We start from the raw sequence: 21820 nt of genomic DNA, 5'->3' as shown, positions 1-21820 counted from the left end.
CTTATTTTGGGTTTTTCGATCGTAGTTTGGACAAATCAAGGCATACAGCTAAAGGGCCGCTTGACAGCTTGCTTGCTTTTAGATAGCTTGCTACATTTGCTAACGATCCTCATCACTTTAAGGAAAATTTATTTTTTGACCATGTTCGCATTTTTTTAGAAAACGGTAAATCATTTTTTTAGTTCAGATTTAAGATTTAAGTGGTAGTAGTTTTGCCAAATCAAGGCGCACAGTCCAAAGACCGACTGCTTTGGGCAGCTTACAACCTGTGTTATGCATCCTCATCACTTTAAGGAACATTTATTTTTTAACGAACTTTTGCATTTTTTATAAGGGAGTACTAAAAGACCGACTGTTTTGAACATTTGCCAAAGATTACAATCAATTTAAGAAATTTTTTTTTTAACCCATTTTTGAATTTTTTATACTCATTACTTCATTACATTTTTTCAATTCAGATTATGCCAAAAAATGCATAGTGTAGAGGCGGTATTTTCGGCTTCACACAATTTTATCGGCCGATTACCGGGAACATATCGTTATCGAGTCGAACCCACCCACTTGAAAAGTCCCATCTCCAAATTACTAATAAGAAAATCAAAACAAAAACATAATTCCAGATGGTAAACATGAAGGAAGAGCAAAGCTCTATGTGTACGTATGGGAATTCAGATGGCCAATTCAATGATGAAATTAATTGGGCAATTTCACTTTACCTTTAACGCGTTCTAGCTATGTTTGCCGAGGATATCCTGAGGGAATACGGCTCCTTCATATCGGACCACGATGGGAAACTAAAGCTTTTGCGTGATAAAGTGCCTAACTCGGATGTCTTGGAGCCCACAACGTGCGTAAGCATGTCGCCCGTGATAGAGGTCAACTTTGTGGGCAAGCTCACCAAGATTCCGCAGAGGAGCTTCGAGGAATCGGAGCTTGCAGCGAATAAACCGCTGACAACGCTGGCGAATCTGTGCAACCAGTGCCGGAACCTCTCCCGGAAGGCCAAGAGGTTCCAGCTGGCCTTTCTGTTCAGCGACTTTCGGTTGGATGATGCGCCGGCGGAGGGCTCCAACCTGGAGGGATCCCTGGTCCGCATGAGCAGCTCCATGGACTTCTTTTGCCAGGTTTACTTCTTGCTCAAACGCATGATTGTGATAATCCAGAACATGTGGAGGCAACTGGCCGCCTCCGTCTGCGTGCCGGCGGATGTTACCGAGGTCCATATATTCGTAGGTACCCTTTGGCTTATAACTAAATGAAGTCAATTAGCCGATTTGAAACCCACTCAACAGGCTGTTTTTGATGCCATGACTGAGGTACTGGAGCACATAGTGGTTTTCAATGAGCTGGCGAGCCAGTCGAAGATCTTCACCATGTGGGCGTTCTACAAGAAGTGGCTGCTTAACCTGTCCAACAGTCAAGCCGAGAACTTGGAGCTCCACAACCTCAGCACCTCGCTGGTGGACATAGAAGGTCTGATGACCAAGGATTTCTTTAGGGTATGCCAGTAAAATGCGGCAAATCGATAATGGAACTCCTGTTTTATGGATATTCCTCAACAGATTCTTCTAGATAACCTAATGGAACTGAAGAGGGAATTCAATCTGAACGTCGTCAACCACATCACCCAACATTCCAATGCCTATATACGCAAGTTGCTCCTGGCTATCGATGCGAGCCAGAGCAACGAGTACCGGAACTACGAGGAGCCCAGGCACATCATTCGCCTGACTGCCTTTGTGGCGCTGGTGCATGAGTTTGGCATCCAGCTGGAGGGAAAGCTGGTCAAGAGCCTTGTGGACTCGGTGACCAGGCACAGGCAGGTGCCCCTCAACCGAAGTGTCTTCTGGTCGCCCTCCGCCTTCCTCTCGCAACACGCCAAGAGCCTGATGAAGGCACCAGCGGCCCGATCCCAAGATGTACATGGTCATGGGCCGAAGATCCACAGCACAGTGCTGGAGAAGCTCAGGCTGGGCGACCAGAAGAGCTGCCGCCAGTTGGGCACCCAAATATCAGTGTGGTCCATCCGAATGCAAAGGGTCTTCGATGTGGGAGTCTTCGGGCATCTCAAGACCTTCTCGCAGCTCATCCTCAGTGGCCACGACTATGCCGAGCAAGTCAGCCACCTGGCCGTCTCGCTGATCAACCGCCATGTGGCTCTGATGACGCCGCTGACCAAGGCGGACTGGTTCCTTGTCTGCCGCTTGCTACAGTACCTGAACGCTCTGCAGAGGACCTTCGAGGCGAACCAAATCAACTTTGTGCGCTTCATCAGCTCGCTGATTCAGTGGCAGAAGCAAAAGGTCCTGCACCTGCTGCACACCACCAAGAAGAAGATCGTGGACCTGAAGTTGCTGCAGCGCAAGATGAACTTCCTGTCCACCATGAAGCTGGCCGAGAGGTCGATAATGGGCTTTCCGAGCAGGCAGCGCTTGACCTTCATAAATCTAGCCCTGGGCGAGTTTCTGGACAATCGCCTGCTGCCCGCCGACAACCAGAAGCTGATCCGGTCGATTCTCTCGCGAGCTAACAATATCAGCAACTTTATGCGCGATATAAGAGGGCAGCTGGACTCGTCGGATGCCTCGCGGCTGGTCTACAGCTACTGGTTCCTCAGCACTTCGGTGCTCAAGGAGTTCACCGAGCAGCAGCGCAATCCGTACTCGCTGCAGGTGAGTTGTCACTCGATATTTAGCTGGGCTTCTCCTTATTGAGCCTTCTATCTGCAGAACATAGTGTCAGCCAGCCAGCATCTGGACAAGATCATGGCCACCTTTAGGGGCTCCAGCTCCGGCAGCACCAAGCAATCGGCCAATGACTTGATAATTGAGTTTCTGAGCAACCACCTGGAGTTCTTTCTGCGGGTGGAGGCCCTGTCGCACCTGTTCCAGAACCAGGTCCAACCATTCCAGCAAAGTGCCTTAGACTATCGCCTCTGCATCAAGGCGGCGGCCTTCGAAAGCGGCGGTGACTATAGTATTATAAGAGGTGGGGTGAAGATCTTAAATTACTATATATACTATATGGAAATGTGACTCTTTCAGACAACCTGGAGAACTACTTTACTGCCACGTTCTACAACCTCACGACCATTGCCCCGCACGACTGGAAGTCGTACGAGAAGATGCGTCACCTGGCCAACAAGGTCCTGCAGCTGCGTCCCATCGACGATCACCTGCCCAACCAGATAATTGACCAGGCAAGCCTTGGAGTTACCTTCTCCTATCTGCCTTGAAACGCTCTTTTTCAGGGCATAGATGTGCTGCAGATCATGCGCAATATCCACACCTTCGCCTCCTCGTACGCCTACAACATGAACCTGCAGCTGTTCGTGGAGACGCACAGCAGGAGCAAGCACCTGGACATCATTGGCACCCGGCACGTGGCCAACTCGGTGCAGACGCACGGCACGGGCATCATCAACACCACCGTCAACTTCATCTACCAGTTCCTGCGCCAGAAGTTCTACACCTTCTCCACCTTCCTGCACGACGAGCAGATCAAGTCGCGGCTGCTCAAGGAGCTGCGCTTCCACTCGGAGCACAAGCACAGCAAGCCCTACCAGTCGTACCCCTACGAGCGGGCCGACAGCTTCCTCAAGAAGATCAGGAAGCTGGGCTGCTCCAGCAACGGCGAGACCTACATGGACCTGTTCAGGAAGGTCATCACCCAAGTCGGTGGGTAGAGTTCCATGATTCACTTGGTGTTGGTAACATTTCGGGGAAGACTAGGTGGACTAATCTATATATCTATAATATTAGTATGCTCCTCATTTATGTTTTTTTTTTAAATCAGCTTTATTTCATAGTACTAGTGAATTAAAGAGTTAAATAGGGGAATATTTTTTGATTTTGATAAATATTATATAGGTTTTTTATTAATTGAATATCTGCGATACGTGTTTTAAAGTATTTTTTTTTAAGTTTGAGTTAAAAGAATATTTGTATTGTGTTTAATCCAAATTTTAGGTAGTCTTAGAAATTACGTTTATTTGATACATGTTTTCTAGAACATACATTTTTAAATAACTCTTTGAAACTACGAGTAAAATATTTAATATAAATAAACAATTTTAAGGAAAAATTATATTTTGATTCACTGAAATTTTAAGTTAATTACTTTTTATAAAGTATATTTTTTAAATGACAGACATTCTTAAGTAACCATTTTTTTAATTCGAGTATATTAGTAGTAAAATATTCAAAATATATGTTTATTATTTTTCCGAAATATATATATTTTATGTTCCATTAAAATTCAACGTCAATCCCTTTAGGTTAAATATATTGGATATAAGTTTTTGAAGACAGGCATTTTTAAGCATCTTTTTTAAAAATTTATATTTTTATCAATTTTAATAAGTATTTGTACTTCAGTTGATTGAAACTAAAAGTAAATTCCTTAAAATTACATATTTTTTAAAGATGTTTCCAAAAACAGGCATTTGGAAATATAATTTTTAAAATTGAAGCACCATAATATATAACGTTTAAGAAATATATTTTTGTTTTGTTTTATCGAAATTCGAAGGAAACTTGTCTAAATCAAATATATTTTGCATGTTGACCTTTAAGTATATATATTTTTTAAATTTGAATAAAATAATGATAACATCATTTTATTATTTCATATATTTATATACTATTTGTAAGATATACTTGCATTTGTTTCTTAAAATCCAACTCGAACAACTTTACTTCAGGCAACGCCGTGGGCTACGTGCGCCTCCTGCAGGCGGGGAGCAAGAACGCCAACTTCCGGAGCCGCTCGTACAAGACCAGGTTCGACAGCAGCCTCGGTTCCGGGGGATCCAAGGTGCACGCCGCCACGGAGGGCTCCATCAGGGAGTACGAGAAGAGCCTGGGGCACATGAAGGAGTGCTACTCGGACAGCACAAACTACTTCAAGGTGTGCAAGGGGATTGCTTGGCTGAATATACGATGGTTATCTGGGCATCTCTTTTGCAGCTCCTCCTGCAGGGATTCCAGCCCTTCCTGTGCAACCCGCACAACCACCACCTGCGCACCTTCTACCTCATCACGCCGGCGCTCATCATGAACTACATCGACCACCGGGTCAGGCAGAAGCTGAAGATCCACAAGAAGGACCTGGCCCGGATCTCGCTGTTCGAGGACGGCTTCGCCATCGGCCTGGTCTACATCCTCAGCATGCTGAACCAGCAGGCCGAGTTCCACGAGCTCGGCTGGAGCCAGACGACCAGCCAGCACCTCGGCGCGGAGCGCGCCAAGGTGCGCGACGTCCTGGCGCGCCAGCAGGGCGCCGCGGAGGAGCGGCTGGACGAGAAGCTGCTCCAGACGCTGGCCATAACCGAACGACACGTGAACGCCTACGAGCACGAGTACAGTCTGCTGTACGCCACCCTGAGCAGCTCCGAAATATTCTTCCAATAAAAAAACACTGCGGACTCAGTAGTTGGGTGTCGTTTATTTGCTTTTATTAAGACGAAAATACAATTCCGATTGCGGAAAACATCGTAAAACGTTGGAATACAATGGGTTAATTAGCTTCCTAGCTGTGGGCCAATTTTAAGCGTTAAACATTTTGCTAGTCCCGTGGCTCGTCTCTTTCTTACTATGGAAATGTGAAAGGTTACAGGTTACAGATGCGTTTTATTTAGCCTGACTCAAGAACTTCACTGTCCGATTGATAGACACTGCGAGTGACAGAGGGAGGCTGTGGTTTTACAACTTGAACTTTGGCCCCCGTACACAATTTTGAATTGGCCAGAAACCCAAACGGGAATATTTAAACATGTCTATTGAAAATATTGTTGTATTGTATTTCGTAATATTACAGTAGTTGGTAAAAAAAATGTTTTGGAGAAAATGCAAATGGTTTTCGTCTTAACAGATTTTCTTTCTTGTAATCTTGCGCTTTTCGATCTAACGCAGTCTTAAAGAGAACCACAGTTAGCGACCATGATCTTCTTGGAGGTCTTGCCGGACTGGGAACCATAAGATTCGATCTTTTTCACCACATCCAGGCCCTCGACCACCTCGCCGAAGACGACGTGCTTGTTGTCCAACCAGGCGGTCTTCACGGTGCAAATGAAGAACTGGGATCCGTTCGTGTTGGCGCCAGCGTTGGCCATCGACAGGATGCCGGAGCCGGTGTGCTTCAGCTGGAAGTTCTCGTCGGGGAACTTGTTGCCGTAGATGGACTTGCCGCCAGTGCCGTTGTGGTTGGTGAAGTCGCCGCCCTGGCACATGAAGTTGGGGATGACGCGGTGGAAAATGGAGCCCTTGTAGCCGAATCCCTTCTCGCCGGTGCACAAGGCGCGGAAGTTCTCGGCGGTCTTGGGCACAACGTCGGAGCGCAGCTGGAAGATGCAACAAAGGGTGGAAAGGCAATTAGTAAACGGGGAAATCATATTCTGATGCCTCATGCCAACTTGTCTACTATTATATTTCAAAACCAAAACAAGCCCTAAAAGACCTCATTTTCATAGGGGTTTACTGCTACAGAAGGAGTTCCCAAAGAAAGGAGTGCTTTTTAATCTTATGTTTATAATTTTTTTGTTTATATAAAAACTGAATCATAAACTTTAACGACCTTGAGGTTGTTTACAAATTTTTGGCGCAAAACCCGCGTCTTCTGGATTTTTGGCCGCCATCTTTGAGCCCCTGATAAAAGACCACATTTTCAAGAGGCATAACCAGTTTACAAAAAAATAACCCTTTTTAGTGCAGATATTTCTTCTCAAATAAAAAAAATATATAAAAAACACTTTTTTTTTGAAGGGATTACCAGAATAAGAAAAATGTATAACACTTTTCTGAACATATACCCTTAAATTCTATATAATCCCTACCACATTTTTGATTTCTACAAAATCTTGCCCAAATAAATAATACTTATATGCCTTTTCTCCCACTGTACATTATCTACACCTAAAAAGTATATGCACAAACATTTCCAGCACATTCGAGTGCACTGGAATTCGTTTAAAAGGCAGATAAACAGCTTTTCTAATAAACAAGACCCACAAGCAAGCAAAGTCAATTGTTTAATTTGCCAAAGTTTAGCATTTTCTCTTTTTCCGCAGCCTTTTGGCGGAAATGCCGACAGTGGAAGAAAAAGGAAATCTACAAGACTGGAAATTTTGGCACACACTGTAGACTTGCTTCCCACCGTAGGCACGCGTGCATGTGTGTGTGTGTGCAAGTCCTATTGGAAAGTCCTAGACATGTGGGCGATGACTTTGACCGGTCAGATGCAACATCAACTCTCCTTTTGGCTGATGAATCAAATGGACATTACATCATCGGCGGATTTAATAGTGAGTTCATTTTCGCAAACGGGTTTACAGAACTCGCGCATTCACACCCGAACACCGCTGTGTGTACAACACTGTACATACGCGTATGCACATACGTGCAAACGTACGCGAGTGACCGCTTGGAGGTTATGTTCCTGTATTGATCTGCGCGTGTGTATGGGTACGGGGCCCACACACGCACACGCCAGTGGAATAATTTATATATACACCGCCTCGCGCGCACACACACGCGTACTTATAAATACCGGTAAAAATTGCACACCACTGCCGCAAAAGTTTGCCGACACGCCAATTAAATTAAGGAAAATTCCGTTCTACAAAGATAATGCTTTTAATCGCCTGGACGCCCCCCCGGCGAGGGGGTTAGAATTCCGTGATATAGAGATAATTACGGGGAATTTCTCCGTAAACGTTTGTTCTGCGGGCCAATTAGAATTTTAAAATGTACAGGGAGTCGCATTGTCATGCAATTACTCAGGCATGAGTGGACAAATAAGGAAAATAACGACACTTTGCGGGCTAAGGAGCCATTTTCCCACAGTATGCACATATGTATTCTGGGTACATAGGTAGATAAAAAAAAAAAAAAAACTGTCTATGTACTTGTGACTTGCGGCATTTAGAGGTAAATACATAGGCATGCCAGCGGTTTATTTCTAAAAAAGAAGCTTAAAGAAATCACGTGTTTTCCGCTTTCTTCACTTTCGGCACAATATTGTAAAAAAAAAAATTAAATAGTACTACTTAAAACTGTTTAAACTCACCTCCATTGTGATCCGACCGAGGGGCTCGCCATCGGCGGTCATATCGAAAAATACCCTAGGCAAAGTACTCATCTTCGACGCTTTCGAATATTCACGAACAATCTGAATTCCAAATTGCAACTGACCCCTATTCGCACTGCACGCTGACGAAGCTAGGGTTATAGATTTCTTAGTTAAAATGGCGGACTCTGCTATGTGAAATGCCGCTGCCGACTTATACCGAAACTGGCGAAGCAGAGTTGCACCGAAAGAGACCATCGTGTATGACAGGCGACCGCATGTACGATACTACGATACCGCATACACGATGTCTGCCGGCGTTCCATTCCGCGCGTCCCGTTTCCCGGCGTAGCTGTTACATCATTCTGGGGCACTTACGAACGCACTTTTTGGCCCCGGCCTATTCCATTTCATTCCGCTCGTAGCGGATCAGCTGAAAATGTATCACGCATCAATAATCAGAATTCGGGATCACTGATCAAGAGTAAAAAGGGCTTAAAATTGTCGATGAAAATATCGATACATTTTTGAAAATAAATTAATACAAAGTAGAGATCACACTATCGGAAACCAATTGTTACCTTCGAGGCATAAATAATTGGCAAAGCAAATTACTGATAGCAAACTATGGGTATATGGGGGAATATACCTTTTTAATGGACATCGACGGACGACAGATATATATACATATTATGCCTTCACCCCTGGCTCACTTATCCTAGTATATCGATAGATTTGCGGGTCAGAACATCTATAGTTCTTTTTTAAAATTTGATTTAAAATAAGCAATACATTTTGAAAAAGGTATTTTTTTTTTAAATAAAATCTAAACTCCGGTAATACCAAGCGATGCAGGCATTTTTATTTGCAAGGAAAGCCGTTTTATTTTAAATGTAACGTTGGGGAACGGTGGAAAAATGATAAGCAAATTAAATGAAACAGAGTACCAAACAAACTTTTATAAATTATATTTCGTTTATCATTGTAATTAAAAATAATATTAAATAATTTGTATATATTCTCTAATAAACCAATTATTTATTATTTATTTGAATTCCTTAACTGATGAACTTTGGTCAGCTGTTTATTGGCTGCTTCATTCAAACTCGGTTTTGCGAAATTTCGGTGATTTTACAACTTCAGTCACTACAGTTTTTACCTTACCCTAACAGAATTCAATTTAACAGTTTGGGGATTATCCAAGTTAATATATATTTTTGCCAATGCGGCTGTATATCGAAACTATGGCCACCATATACATCATATAATTAAGTACTGCCAACCTGATTAAAAATTGTGGAAAAAAACAAATTTCGAAATTTTACTTATGATTTCGCGCGTTCCAGAAGAATTCTCTGATAACACCTTTATCAGGACTATGAATAATGAAATTTTTTGATTGCTCACCCATGTGTCCCAAATTTTGTATTTAAAATAATAAACATATTTATTTTTAAATTTATCACTTTATTTTTACAGTAATGATACGTTTATTCACTTACAAAACATTTTCTTTCTCATTCCTGATTCATATACATATATTGTAAAGTATTTCCTTTCCCGAACCCCCGTACCTTATCCACTTTAAAATAGCGAGATTACCACAAACGGCCCTCGGTGAAATACAAGATTTGATTTGATTTGATACAAACTTAACTCGAATCATACAAGCCCCTCGCATGGAATTATAATTAAAATAAAGCATTTGGGATGAACGCATGACACAGCAGCATTGTAGATTGGCCATTAGCTACATGTATTATATTGAAGGAAAACAGAAAATCATTCATACATATATATAGGTACTTTGGCATGCGCAAACCCTCAAGCGATTGAACTCTGGACACCTGTGCCACAGAGAAATATTATTAGCAAAGCAAGGCGAAAGCTAAAAACAGTGATTATCATCGTGCCTTTTGATCAAGCTGAAGCATTAAAAAAGAGTATAACAGATTCGATTTGATTCGAGCATAGGCTTTCCCGTCTTAAAACTAGGGAGATTTTTGAAAACAGAATCCTAAAATAAACAAATAAAAAGCGAGATAGGGGAAAACATTCTGGCTTCCTTGGGGGAACCCCCGACTGGCCGCAGCTGCGGCGGCGGCGGCGGCGATTTGCGGGGACCTCTGATGGTCGCGGCACAACGTTTGGTTCCTGACAAAGTTGAACATCGACTCGACGAGATTCGCCGGCGTGATATCCGAGCACGTTTCCAGTTTGCTGACCACGCAGGCCTGCAGGTTCAGCATATCGTCGCACTGCTTCTGGCCGACCGTCAGCTTGGGTATCGTCTTGATGCGATTGTCCTGCACATCCTGCAGGTTGAAGTACTCGGCGAAGGTGTTGTTCACGCACTGCTGGATGTTCTCCTTCTGCGATTCGATGCACTCGGGCCCCTTTTCGGCGATGAACAGTGCTATCTGATCGCCGTCCTTGTGGCAGACGAAGTTCAGCAGGCTCTGGATGATCTGTTTGATCACGTCCTGACCCTCGCGCTCCTCGGCCACCAAACAGGGCGCCAGCTGGGCGGTGAAGGTGTCCACACACTGCACCGCACTCGCACGCCTGCTGCAGTACTTATTGAAGACCACGTCCAGCTCGCCCTTGGGACTGGCCTCCTGGATCTCCTCCTGCATCGCCGTATAGTTGACAATGCCGTTCAGGCACTCGGTGAGGACCATGAAGCCCGACTCGATCTCCCCGTAGGCGTGGCCACCCGCCTCCTCGCCGGCCACCTCGACGCATTTGTTGCGAAACAGCTCCTTGGCGTCGCCCAAGCTAAAGTTCGACTTGGCTATCTGCTCGGGCAGTTGCGTCTGGATCTGGTCCAGATCCAGCTGGGCCCGTGTGCCCTGCATGCCCATGCTTAGGATAGCTATCCACATCACACCCATGGCGTGGCTCCAAAAGGTCCTGTCCATTTTGGGAATTTTTTACCGTTTTTTATTACCGTTTTTTTCCCGTCTTTTACCCTTTCTTTTCCTATTCCCTTTTGTTCTGCTTTTAAGGTCAAACTCCGACGAATGAGAGCTTTGCACTGGTTTGGAACGCTTTGTCTTGCTTAAATATCCATTACGCTCGGGAAACTCGGGCTGGCGGAATGTGCATTTGGGCAATTGGAAAAATTAATTTAATTAGGAAATTTCTAAACTTATATCCCACCCGTCGGCAAGTGGTGGTTAATCGGCGGTGACACCATCGATAGCCGGAAGCCAGGCCAGTGGCCTATCGACTATCGATTGTCATTTAGTGCGCTTTTATTAAAAATAAAAAGTAAAGCGTTTGGTAAGTAAAAAATTGCTTTGTAAATCGGAACTATTTATTTTACCGCTGTCTAGCTATTATAATCGTTTTCTTATAAAAGCGAAATTATTATATATAATAATGAATGTTTGTTTTTTTTTATCAATAGGCAAAGCTTAAACTATCGATTGTCCTTCGAAAGCAGAGATTTAAATTTTAGCTTACAGTGTATGCAGTAATCTATTTATAAGGCCCAGATTATAAATTATACCTATGCCCTATATGCCCTAATGACCTTAATAAATGTTTCTAAGCAATTTTTGCTAATTAATTGTAATAAGCCTGGCTTAGACTATCGATTACTTTCCTGCGATAACATCGATCGATTGGTGGTTCACGTGAACCAGTTCGCGAAGAATTTATTTCGCCAGTCTTTATGTTTACATTCGAAAAAGACGAGACCTGACCAAGCCCAATCCATACGAAGCCAATGAAATATGTGGAGGGTCGCAAGTGCAATATCCTAGTGCGAAGGCAAGGAGGCGGATATGGCCTCCGAAGAAAGTACGCAGGTGGACGCCCTGACGATGGAGCCCATCTCCAGATTGAGCATGCTGCTCACTGGGGTCTCCATTCTCTGGAGATTCGTTTCCATCTTCATCAATTGGAGCCTGGCCTACGAGTACTGGCTGGAGGAGTCGTACGGATACTGCGCGTGGACCGTGGGCTCGATCCTGGTGCCCATGACGGTCACTTCGGTGATATATATACACACGTAGGAATCAGAATTTCATGATTTCTCGAAAACCAGGCGCTAATATAATCGAAATTTCAGTTTAAAAGCCGCTCATGGGGGAGAAAAACGCATCCTGGAAAGGGGAGTCTACTCAAACGTGGTGATCTCGTACCTTTTTCGCGATGTCTACGCTCTGAACTATGCCATTAAGTATGCGGAGGCCAAAAGGCGGGATGATCACCAGGAGGAGATCAGGTGAGTCAGCTGGCCTCGCCAGCCTCTTTATACCATACAAAGGCTGTAGTTTCTATGGGTGGTTGTTGGGTTTTCAACAGAGAACAGTTGTATTATGTGTACTATATGTTTCACCGTTTTTAATCATTATCCTATCTTATTTCTCAGATATTATCAAAAACTTACGACGGAGGAGTGCAATGTCAGCTTTGTCCGGCTTTTCGATTCATTTTTGGAGTCTGCACCGCAGAAAATATTACAACTTGTTATAGTATTGCGATCTATACATGATTTTACATGTAATTGGGTGACATTTGTGATATATCTATATTATTTTAATATTCCCCGAAACCAAAAATTTACCCATTTCCTTGTTTCCGGTTAAACATCCGACTTGTAAATTATTAATTACTTACCCAGGCATTAAAGCCCGTGACTAGTGTAATATAAAAGAGATATGCAGCAAATCCCATTAATTATTTAATTATATTTCAGACTACCGCCTGATTGCCTTCGTCGTCTACTTCGGCAACATAGCGTGGTGCATCCAGGCGTACAACCACTCCAATCGCCTGGTGCAGTTGGACAAGCATGACATTGCGGCCAAGGGAAGGTCCCTGCAATTCCTCTTCCTCCTCTGCCTCACTGGTTAGTATTTAACCAGCTAAAAGCAAATCTCTAGTAGTCTGCTTTGATTGTCTTGTAGTTTCGAGAACGCTTTTCATCGCCTATGTGGCCAGTCTCTTTCCCATCGAAACGCTGATCATCTGTGCGGCGCACGCTTACCTCTGTGGCACCATTGTATTCTTTGTGGACTCCCCCACGATTGCCGAGTCCCGCTTCATGAACTACCTGTACTGCCTTTGCTTTGGCGTAGTCTACTTGTTTATTTTCACACCCGTCAAGGATGCACCCACCAAGTATAAATACGTAATCTATCTATCGCTCTGCCTGTTGCAAAACACACTCGCCTGCATCCTGTACATTCCCCTGTATCTCGCCATCGCCATTATTGCCTTGTATGTGGTGGGAATCCTGCTTATAGTGTTCTACTACACCAACTGCCATCCCAATACCATACCTACTTATTTTTAGAGCAGTGTAATCTATATATAATAAACGTTTTTTGATGTTTTTTGACTTTTCACACTTTTGTTTGGGTTAACTGATCAAAATATAGAATTACTATAGTTACTTTGTTTATTTTATTATATTAGATACAATTTAAAAAAGGTTTTCTATTATCCCTATAGTATTCTACTATACAAACTGCCATCCCAATATCAAACCTAACTATATTTATAGTAGTGTAATCTCTTGATAATACAAATTTTTCGATACCTTTTGATTTTATAGACTTTATTGGGGCTTAACTGCTTAGTATATAGAGGTACCATAGTTTTTAGTTTTAATATTTTATTATATTTGATTTTATTATTTATTAAAAAATTTTATTTGTTATGCTCATAGTATTCTACAATACAAATTGTTATTATAATACCATACCAACCTATTTTTAAAGCAGTGTCATTTCTTTTTTATTTGAATCACTTTATTTGTGGTTTAATATAATTATTTTTCGCAATACTACAGATAATTTGGAAAGTTTTTATTTAAATTCATGATTTTCACTTTCTTTAGCTATTCCTATCGATATTTCCAGCACTAGTAACTCGATATACCTTAAAAATAGTATGGTTCTTAGCTTTTTTGAGTTTATTAAATAACTAACTTTTAAGTTTATAAACTAAACTAGTCCAGTTTAGAAATAAAAAATATAAACAATAGTTATATTTCCCTGATTAAATACAAATACTAGGTATTCTTGTGTTTTTAATTTTTTTGTAAAAACTATAAATATTTATTTGTTACATTTCTCAGGTTTCTGAAGTTCAGTGAATCTACTATGAAACCAAATGAATAATTACGATGCATAACTGATTGCCGAGCAGATTTCCATTGCGCATGCGCAGCGACGATGGTCGAGTGTCCGGAACCAGTACCGTTCGGAGTCGCTCTGCGGGCCCAATTAAAACGGTTCCCCAGGTGAGCCGAACCGAACCGGTTCGGACTCGAAGCTAGACTTAGCCCAGCTAGTTGGCATTGTTATTTCATGCAGCTCGTTAACTTTCACTTCGGTTACAAGGGGCGGAGACAAAGGCAAATCGCAGCAACAGAGCCAAGAAACCAGCAGGATCGGGATCAGGATCGCAGGAGCGGCACTTGGCAACGCAATCGAGATCGGGATCGGGAGTGATTCGGGTTCGGGAGTGATGTGAATGCGATACACTGGCCAAGAGAATGGCATCCAAGTACGAGCGCATACTGAGCGACTGCAGGGCGAAGAACGTGCTGTGGGAAGACCCCGATTTCCCCGCCGTCCAGTCGTCCGTCTTCTACTACCAGACGCCTCCGTTCACCTTCCAATGGAAGCGCATCATGGATCTGGCGGAGAGTGCCTCGGGCACTGTGTCCGGATCGGGATCGGGCTCAGTGCCCGTATCTGCGCCCGTGTTCCTCAACGAGACGGCCGAGTTCGATGTGGTGCCCGGTAAGATGGGCGACCGCTGGCTGGTCTCCTGCCTGGGGCTGCTCAGCTCCCTGAGGAACCTCTTCTACCGGGTGGTGCCCGCCGACCAGACCCTCACCAGTGCCCACGGCGTCTTCCGCTTCCGGCTGTGGTGGTGCGGCGAGTGGGTGGAGGTCCTGGTCGACGACCGCCTGCCCACCATCAACGGGCGCCTGGCCTTCATGCAGCCCCAGGCCTCGAACTGCTTCTGGGCAGCCCTGCTGGAGAAGGCCATCGCCAAGCTGCACGGCTCCTACGAGGCCCTCAAGTACGGCACCCGGTCGGATGGACTCACGGACCTGCTCGGCGGCGTCGTCCGGCAAATGCCCATCCTGGCGGACACCATCCGGCCGCAGACGCTGAAGGAGCTGCTGACCACCACCTGCATCGTCACCTGCCTGGCGGACAAGAGCGCCTCCGTGGCCAAGAAGAACCTCGCCGAGCGAATGCCCAACGGGATACTGGTGAACGTTAACTACAGGTGGGTAACTATGTATAGTTAATCCAATAATATTTAGATAATATCTATCTTAAAAATCACTGGTGGTTTCCTATAAAACTCTTACAATCATGTTCCAATTCCTTATAATATATAGAGATTATATATATCCTTATCAAACCTAGGGGATTCCTTCTTGACGATTGGTAACCGAATATCAAGTTCAGTTTTTTATACATCTCTTCCAATCAAATATCTATTAAAGAGGTTTCTGTATAATATAGATATAGATATAATATATCTTGATCACATCTAGGGGTTCCTTTCTAACAAGTAGTAAACCAATATCATTTCCAGTTTTTTATAAAAGTCTTGCCAACAAATTCCAATATAAGAGTTTTCTTAATATCTATACATAACATATTTAATCCCAAGTATTTTTTATGATTGGTTAAAAAAATATTTTTTTTGGTTAGGAACTTTATACATCTTAATAAACATTTCACTAAATATGTAAATATTTTTAAAAGTAAATTTTTTTTGGGCGTTTTTTAACTAGGGGTTTCTTTCTTAACGAATGGAACCCCTATATAAAGTTAATTTACTCATAAATCTATTCCAATTAAAAAATTTTCTTAATATTTTTACATAATATACCCCATTCCTTGTAATTCTTATAATTTGTTCGCCTAATATCCATTTATTGTAGGTACAGTACATTGCTTATAGGTAGTTCTTTTAGGTTTGCATAGATAGAAAGTGATTCGTAGGTTTGGCCTAAAAATTAGCATAAGTAAATGGAAAAGTTTTTCCACTACTATAAAAAACAGAACCAGAACTAGTTCTACTCAAAGATATAGACAAATCCACTTAAATATATGGTAAAAGGTGATTCCTAAGGTATTTTCCATCGAATTAGCATATGGAAATGGAATCATTATCATACAAATGGGATCATCCCAAAAACTATAGGGAGAACTACCGTAAAAACTTGGAGATTTATTTTATTGGACCAAAGAAGACTAGAACATCTTTTGAAAATAGCTTAATTTTTTGTGTATATTATATTATACACTATAAAATTCTGAATTCCAGTTAAAATTTGTACAAATATCCGTAATCTTCCCAAGTAATATCCGTAAATTCACCTAGTTACATTGTAAAAACCCGATATCATGCCTGATTGCAGACTCTCCAGCCTGGACAAGGTGAAGACCCTGATGGGCGACTCGGTGCAGCTGGTGTGCCTGAAGGACACCTTCTCCAGCAAGCCCTTTGGCGAGAAGACGCACTTCCTCGGCGACTGGGCGCCCACGTCCAAGACGTGGGAGCGGGTCTCGCAGGTGGAGCGGGCGCGCCTCATCCGCCAGCTGGGTCCCGGCGAGTTCTGGCTCTCGTTCTGCGACTTCGTGGAGATCTTCACCATCATGGAGGTGGTGTACCTGGACACGGAGACGTCCAACGACGAGGAGATGCTCAAGAGCCGTCCGCTGCACTGGAAGATGAAGATGCACCAGGGCCAGTGGAAGCGCGGCGTCACCGCCGGCGGCTGTCGCAACCACGAGTCCTTCCACATCAACCCGCAGCTGCTGATCTCGGTGCAGGATCAACAGGACCTGGTGGTGGCGCTCAATCAGCACACGGCCGTGGAGCCCAAGGTCATTGGCTTCACCATGTACACCTGGGACGGCGACTACATGCTCAGCGAGTGCCTGCAGAAGGACTTCTTCAAGAACCACGTGAGCTTCCTGAACTCGGACTACGGCAACACGCGGCACGTCAGCTACCACACGCACCTGGAGGCGGGCCACTATGTGCTCATACCCACCACCTATGAGCCGGCGGAGGAGGCCCACTTCACGGTCCGCATCCTGGGCACCGGCACCTTCAGGCTCTCCTGCCTGGAGACGCAGACCATGATCCTGCTCGACCCCTTCCCGGCGCTCAAGAGCTCCGATGGCTCGGACCGCTGCTCCAGTGGCGGTGGCCAGAAGGTGAAGAGCGTGTGCCAGTACGAGCCCGTCTACATGCAGCTGGCGGATGAGAACAAGACCATCAACTGCTTCGAGCTCCACGAGCTGCTGGAGGCCTGTCTGCCCAACGACTACATCAAGGGATGCGCCAACATCGACATCTGCCGGCAGGTGATCGCCTTGCAGGACAGGACCGGCAGTGGCAGGATCACCTTCCAGCAGTTCAAGACCTTCATGGTGAACCTGAAGTCCTGGCAGGGCGTCTTCAAGATGTACACCAAGGAGAAGGCGGGCATCTTGCGGGCGGAGCGCCTGCGCGACGCCCTCTGCGACATCGGCTTCCAGCTGAGCACCGACATCATGAACTGCCTGATCCAGCGGTACATCCGCAAGGACGGCACCCTGCGGCTCAGCGACTTCGTCTCCGCCGTCATCCACCTGACCACCGCCTTCAATCAGTTCCACCTGAAGAACTACAGCCAGGTGAACGTGATCGAGGTGCACCTGCACGACTGGATCAAGAGCATACTGAGCTGCTAACTTTGGAGCCCCTCGTAGGGCACTTTTTTTTTTGGAAATCTCCAGATTTCTCTTGTTTAAAATAAGGATGCTACCAGGATCGAACGCCAGTTTCGCTTGATTTCTATACATATCTTTTATGTTTAATTTTTTTTAACCCTAACCCTAAGATTTCCTGGTTTTAACCTGATCTTTTCTGTAATGTATCATTTTTAGCCCTAATCTTAAGATTTCCTGGTCTCAACCTTAACTAATCTCTGATCTGTCTTTTTTTAACCCTAACCCTAAGATTGCCCGGTCTTAACCTTAGCTATTCTCAAGTCTATCATTTTTTTTAGCCCTAACACCAAGTTTTCCTGGACTTAAGCCTAGCTATTTGAACCCTAACCCTAAGATTTTCTGGTTTTAACCCTAACTAATCTCTAATTTGCAATTTTTTTAACCCTAACCCTAAAATTTCCTGGCTTTAACCTTAACTTATCTCTGATCTGTCTTTTTTTAACCCTAACCCTAAGATTTCCTGGTTTTAACTCAAACTATTCCCTAGGATAGAAACCCCCTTCCAAAACCTTAACCAAAACTGGGCTTACAGCTGTAAAACTCATCATACTCGTATATATAACTCCGATTTGGACGGAATTGAGCGAGATCGGCAATGCGGTTGCAGGATTTTGTATGTACTACTGAGAATTTTATTTATTGTTCTTATGGCTACAATTAAACGAGCGCTGAAGGCGAGACGTGTTCAGAGTATTTTCAAAATCTATGCGTTATTAATTCCCCGCCCCCGAGCTGGGAGCGAGGGACTCCCCAGGGTAGGTCTACAGTGTGTCCCGTAGGCAGACAGAGTAGTTGACCTTCCGATCAGCGGTTAGTTCGATTATCTGGCGTATAGTTAGGGTATCTTCGTATATATAAAAGGAGTGTGTAGAGGTCTGTGTACAAGCAATTGAGAGCGACGCGAGTATTAAGTGTGCATTATATTACACCAGCGGATATAATCCATAGTAGGCTTAAAAAGTAGCTGCACGTGCATGTGGGTCTCTATAGTGAAATTGGTAACGATTCCGGCTGCAGTCCAGGGTTTTGGATAGTCGGGAACTACATAACTCTGGTTCGAGGTTAAATCAAGGTTATATCATCGTATTCCCGGACCTACTGCCCCCTTCGGAGCCTCGAAAACAACCCACACTTGTGCATCACCTCTTAAATAGTCTAGAATATCAGCGTGTGTAATCACTACCATCTGTAGTCTGTGTTGGACGATCCGATCCCCGTAATCCCAAGTTGAAGTGGAGCTTCCTCAATTGACGCGGCATTTACATGGGGGTTCCGTTCTGGGAGGAGGCGTCGCTGATGCGGCGCGAGAGCGTCGTCTTGCGGCTGATGGACTTGGAGTTGCCGATCTGGTTGGAGTTGTAGTTGGAGCTGGATCCGCCACTGGAGGGGGTGTCGTTCGAGGAGTCGGCGGTCCGCAGCGCCGACCGCTTCAGGGAGCCGGTGACCTCGTGCGGCTCCTGGTAGCCGGAGTCCATGTCATCGTGGTAGGAGTCCATCAACGGCGTGGGATCCTCGTAGTCGTAGTCAACGAAGCCGTTGTTGTCAAAGGACTGAAAGTAGTACAAAATGAGTTAGTTGAGAGAACTTCCATGTTATTGGAAAACTTTTAAGTACTATTCCGAATTCTCCTAAAAACGACTACTACTTAAAAACAATTATTTATACCAAAAAAACAGCATTTATTCCTACATATCTTTCAAAACTAGGGAAATGTTTAACTATCCTAACTAGTATTTTAATTTTATAACCATTTTGGGAATTTAAAAAGTTTTGCTATTTTGATGTTATTTTTTGTTTATATGTGATGTAATATTTTTTTATACTCAGTATTTTAGTACAAAATATACCACATATTAAATCTTGTAATACCAAACGCCTTACGACAGGCAGTAGATTTTATACAATATACAGTATATACTAGATTTATAACAATATTACATTTTTAAAACACCATTTAGACCTTAAAAAATGTTGATTTTAATATCAATCTTAAACACCAAAAATTATAAATGAAAAGTATCACAGTGTCTAGCCCCCACCTCAGGATATGCTATATATTTTGATCGAAGGGAATTTTTTTTATTAGTAGATCTTCATAGAGCCCATTACCTTACCTTGACAAACGACTGCGAGTGCTTCTCGTAGCCGCGGAACACCTGGCTGTGGGACTTGCCGCGGTAGTCCACCGACTCGTAGTGCCCGTCCTGGGAGTTCTCGATGATGAAGTGCCGGGTGCCGTGGGGCGTCAGGGTGGCCCACAAGAGGCGGCTGTCGTTGACCAGCTGACTCTGGAGGAGATCCCGGCTGTTGGCCGTGGCGCAGGGATACAGTATTCCGCCGGATGTGAAGGCGTTCGACTTGGTGGCCTCCCCCAGGGCATTGATGGCCGTCTGCTTGATATTGGCGTCATGGTACGAGAAGAAGGAGCTGCCGAGACAGAAGGTGGTACAGCAGGATTAAGGAGATCAGAGCAGAGCAGAGCAGAGCTGGCCAAGGACTTACTCTCTACACCTGATCACGATGAGGGCCAGGAAGCAGCCGAACACAAAGATGCCAATGCAGGACGAGACGAACAGCCAGACGTTCTCCAGGCTCTTGGAGTCGCTCCTCACCAGCTCCATGAGGGCGTTGCCGCTCTCGTTGTGCTGCATCCCGTGGCCACACATGAAGGCGGCGAAGCACGGCTGCGACTCGTTGGAGGGCACCAGGACGTCCACCGTCGCCGGCTTGGAGATCAGGAAGGACGGCAGCGGCGGCGGCGGCATCGAGAGGATGAAGTCCGGCGGCGGACCGGCCAACTGGTCACAGCTGCCCACACAGTTTCCCAGTATTATGTTCATGGTGGAGCTGAAAGAGTCCGCAGAATCAATGGCGAATGCCCGTGTACCCACTCCCCAGCTCGCATATTCCTGTGTATCTGTTCTGTGTTGTGTTTAGATTCATAACACCGTCTCGGGGGTAGGTTTTCTACTACTACTACGTACTACTACTAACTTCGGATCCCCTAATTGCAGTCAAAACATGTATAGCTCTATGCCCTCTTTTACTAGCTCAGACTGCTTTTCGTCTAAAATAACTAGTATTTAAGGTTTCCTAAATTTCTGGCCCCAAAACTTTCAAATACACAAGAACAAACACAAACATCCGCTGAAAATTCCATTACATTCCTAAAGAAGTTGGTATTTTGGGAACCAATGTCCCCTATATGGTTCTTACTAAACCGAAACACTTGGTAGTCTTTAATAGACCCCTTATAGGTTATTATATAGATAAAATAAATATTAAAAACAGTTTCGAACCTTTCAAACACAAAGCCTTGACTTGCGTCAAGGAAATCCTAGTCAGAACTGAGTGGTAGTAACTATCTACATGGCTCTCCTCTCCGTCCAAAGTGCGCGCGCACATTCCCCCGAAAATGGGTAAAAGCGGTAGCTTTAGCAATACCTTTAGGTCGGTGGACAGTTACCCCGGGCCTTGGGACACACCCAGGTGTGATGGTCCTGTATTGGTACATCGGGATGTTTACAAAACATTGCTTACGAGATTGTTTATTTATAGAACCCAGTTGGTTAACTTTTAAGGGATTTAAGAATTTAAAGGGGTTCAATTTAAACTTTATGAAAATTAAATTCCCTCTAAATTGTAACTATATCATTATACATTTTTAAAAATAAAACCAAGAAAACCCATTTAAAAAAATATTTTGCAGTTATGGGAGATTTTTAAGGGTTTTTTGCTAATGTAGGATCCATCGTAAGATTTGTTCATATTAACCTCTATATACCTATCGACTTTAAATTCGTTTTCACATGCATTTAAACATCTTTTCTATTCAATTTTTATTTTCTCCAGTTAGTTTCCCCTAAAATTATGCATTTTCTAACACTGCGTTCTAGCGCCATCTGTGGAGAACTTTCAGAAAGAAGGGCAATGGTCAGGCAAGTTTTGTTAACTTTAAATCCTCTCCTTGTTTTTAAGGGTTC

General features: G+C 44.0%; 6 protein-coding genes across 6 annotated transcripts; 3 read left to right on the top strand and 3 right to left on the bottom strand.

Moving 5' to 3' along the window:
- Window positions 1-552: 552 nt before the first annotated feature.
- LOC108025818 (WASH complex subunit 4) lies at window positions 553-5432 on the top strand. Its single transcript, XM_017096470.3, has 9 exons — window positions 553-654; window positions 733-1229; window positions 1293-1499; window positions 1563-2672; window positions 2730-2988; window positions 3045-3199; window positions 3251-3677; window positions 4703-4908; window positions 4968-5432. Exons 1-9 carry the CDS (start codon window positions 621-623, stop codon window positions 5409-5411), a joined length of 3339 nt encoding a protein of 1112 aa, XP_016951959.1. The 5' UTR covers window positions 553-620; the 3' UTR covers window positions 5412-5432.
- LOC108025819 (peptidyl-prolyl cis-trans isomerase) lies at window positions 5427-8339 on the bottom strand. Its single transcript, XM_017096471.3, has 2 exons — window positions 8065-8339; window positions 5427-6340 (listed from the first exon to the last, which is right to left on the bottom strand). The coding sequence occupies exons 1-2, from the start codon at window positions 8320-8322 to the stop codon at window positions 5915-5917; spliced, it is 684 nt and encodes a 227-aa protein (XP_016951960.1). The 5' UTR covers window positions 8323-8339; the 3' UTR covers window positions 5427-5914.
- Window positions 8340-9510: 1171 nt separating this feature from the next.
- Window positions 9511-11275, bottom strand: LOC108025885 (27 kDa hemolymph protein). Its single transcript, XM_017096561.3, has one exon. It carries the CDS (start codon window positions 10983-10985, stop codon window positions 10056-10058), a length of 930 nt encoding a protein of 309 aa, XP_016952050.1. The 5' UTR covers window positions 10986-11275; the 3' UTR covers window positions 9511-10055.
- Window positions 11276-11707: 432 nt separating this feature from the next.
- On the top strand, window positions 11708-13417 carry LOC108025884 (XK-related protein 6). The gene is made up of 5 exons (XM_017096560.3): window positions 11708-12082; window positions 12143-12298; window positions 12446-12576; window positions 12773-12925; window positions 12984-13417. Exons 1-5 carry the CDS (start codon window positions 11856-11858, stop codon window positions 13370-13372), a joined length of 1056 nt encoding a protein of 351 aa, XP_016952049.1. The 5' UTR covers window positions 11708-11855; the 3' UTR covers window positions 13373-13417.
- A 747-nt stretch (window positions 13418-14164) lies between these two features.
- Window positions 14165-18539, top strand: LOC108025858 (calpain-C). Its single transcript, XM_017096525.3, has 3 exons — window positions 14165-14323; window positions 14397-15327; window positions 16475-18539. The coding sequence occupies exons 2-3, from the start codon at window positions 14579-14581 to the stop codon at window positions 17796-17798; spliced, it is 2073 nt and encodes a 690-aa protein (XP_016952014.1). The 5' UTR covers window positions 14165-14323; window positions 14397-14578; the 3' UTR covers window positions 17799-18539.
- LOC108025859 (uncharacterized) lies at window positions 18442-21224 on the bottom strand. The gene is made up of 4 exons (XM_017096527.3): window positions 21137-21224; window positions 20340-20684; window positions 19952-20264; window positions 18442-19387 (listed from the first exon to the last, which is right to left on the bottom strand). The coding sequence occupies exons 2-4, from the start codon at window positions 20675-20677 to the stop codon at window positions 19097-19099; spliced, it is 942 nt and encodes a 313-aa protein (XP_016952016.1). The 5' UTR covers window positions 20678-20684; window positions 21137-21224; the 3' UTR covers window positions 18442-19096.
- Between the last annotated feature and the right edge of the window lie 596 nt (window positions 21225-21820).

This window comes from Drosophila biarmipes, chromosome X (assembly GCF_025231255.1).
Source record: "Drosophila biarmipes strain raj3 chromosome X, RU_DBia_V1.1, whole genome shotgun sequence".
Lineage (NCBI taxonomy): Eukaryota > Metazoa > Arthropoda > Insecta > Diptera > Drosophilidae > Drosophila > Drosophila biarmipes.
The sequence above is the reverse complement of the archived record's forward strand: the minus strand, read 5'-3'. Positions and strand labels throughout refer to the sequence as shown.

What these genes read in the sequence shown, in the direction of transcription:
- LOC108025818 (XM_017096470.3), top strand. Translation starts at nt 621, where the DNA reads ATGGTAAACATGAAGGAAGAGCAAAGCTCTATGT. An exon ending in TGACCAAGGATTTCTTTAGG is followed by an intron (nt 1,500 to 1,562) that starts GTATGCCAGTAA and finishes ATTCCTCAACAG; the next exon opens with ATTCTTCTAGATAACCTAAT. An exon ending in GCAATCCGTACTCGCTGCAG is followed by an intron (nt 2,673 to 2,729) that starts GTGAGTTGTCAC and finishes TTCTATCTGCAG; the next exon opens with AACATAGTGTCAGCCAGCCA.
- LOC108025819 (XM_017096471.3), bottom strand. Translation starts at nt 8,322, where the DNA reads ATGGTCTCTTTCGGTGCAACTCTGCTTCGCCAGTTTCGGTATAAGTCG. An exon ending in TCGGTCGGATCACAATGGAG is followed by an intron (nt 6,341 to 8,064) that starts GTGAGTTTAAAC and finishes TGCATCTTCCAG; the next exon opens with CTGCGCTCCGACGTTGTGCC.
- LOC108025885 (XM_017096561.3), bottom strand. Translation starts at nt 10,985, where the DNA reads ATGGACAGGACCTTTTGGAGCCACGCCATGGGTGTGATGTGGATAGCT.
- LOC108025884 (XM_017096560.3), top strand. Translation starts at nt 11,856, where the DNA reads ATGGCCTCCGAAGAAAGTACGCAGGTGGACGCCCTGACGATGGAGCCC. An exon ending in ATCTATACATGATTTTACAT is followed by an intron (nt 12,577 to 12,772) that starts GTAATTGGGTGA and finishes ATTATATTTCAG; the next exon opens with ACTACCGCCTGATTGCCTTC. An exon ending in CTTCCTCCTCTGCCTCACTG is followed by an intron (nt 12,926 to 12,983) that starts GTTAGTATTTAA and finishes ATTGTCTTGTAG; the next exon opens with TTTCGAGAACGCTTTTCATC.
- LOC108025858 (XM_017096525.3), top strand. Translation starts at nt 14,579, where the DNA reads ATGGCATCCAAGTACGAGCGCATACTGAGCGACTGCAGGGCGAAGAAC. An exon ending in CTGGTGAACGTTAACTACAG is followed by an intron (nt 15,328 to 16,474) that starts GTGGGTAACTAT and finishes GCCTGATTGCAG; the next exon opens with ACTCTCCAGCCTGGACAAGG.
- LOC108025859 (XM_017096527.3), bottom strand. Translation starts at nt 20,677, where the DNA reads ATGAACATAATACTGGGAAACTGTGTGGGCAGCTGTGACCAGTTGGCC. An exon ending in ATCGTGATCAGGTGTAGAGA is followed by an intron (nt 20,265 to 20,339) that starts GTAAGTCCTTGG and finishes CTGTCTCGGCAG; the next exon opens with CTCCTTCTTCTCGTACCATG. An exon ending in ACTCGCAGTCGTTTGTCAAG is followed by an intron (nt 19,388 to 19,951) that starts GTAAGGTAATGG and finishes TACTACTTTCAG; the next exon opens with TCCTTTGACAACAACGGCTT.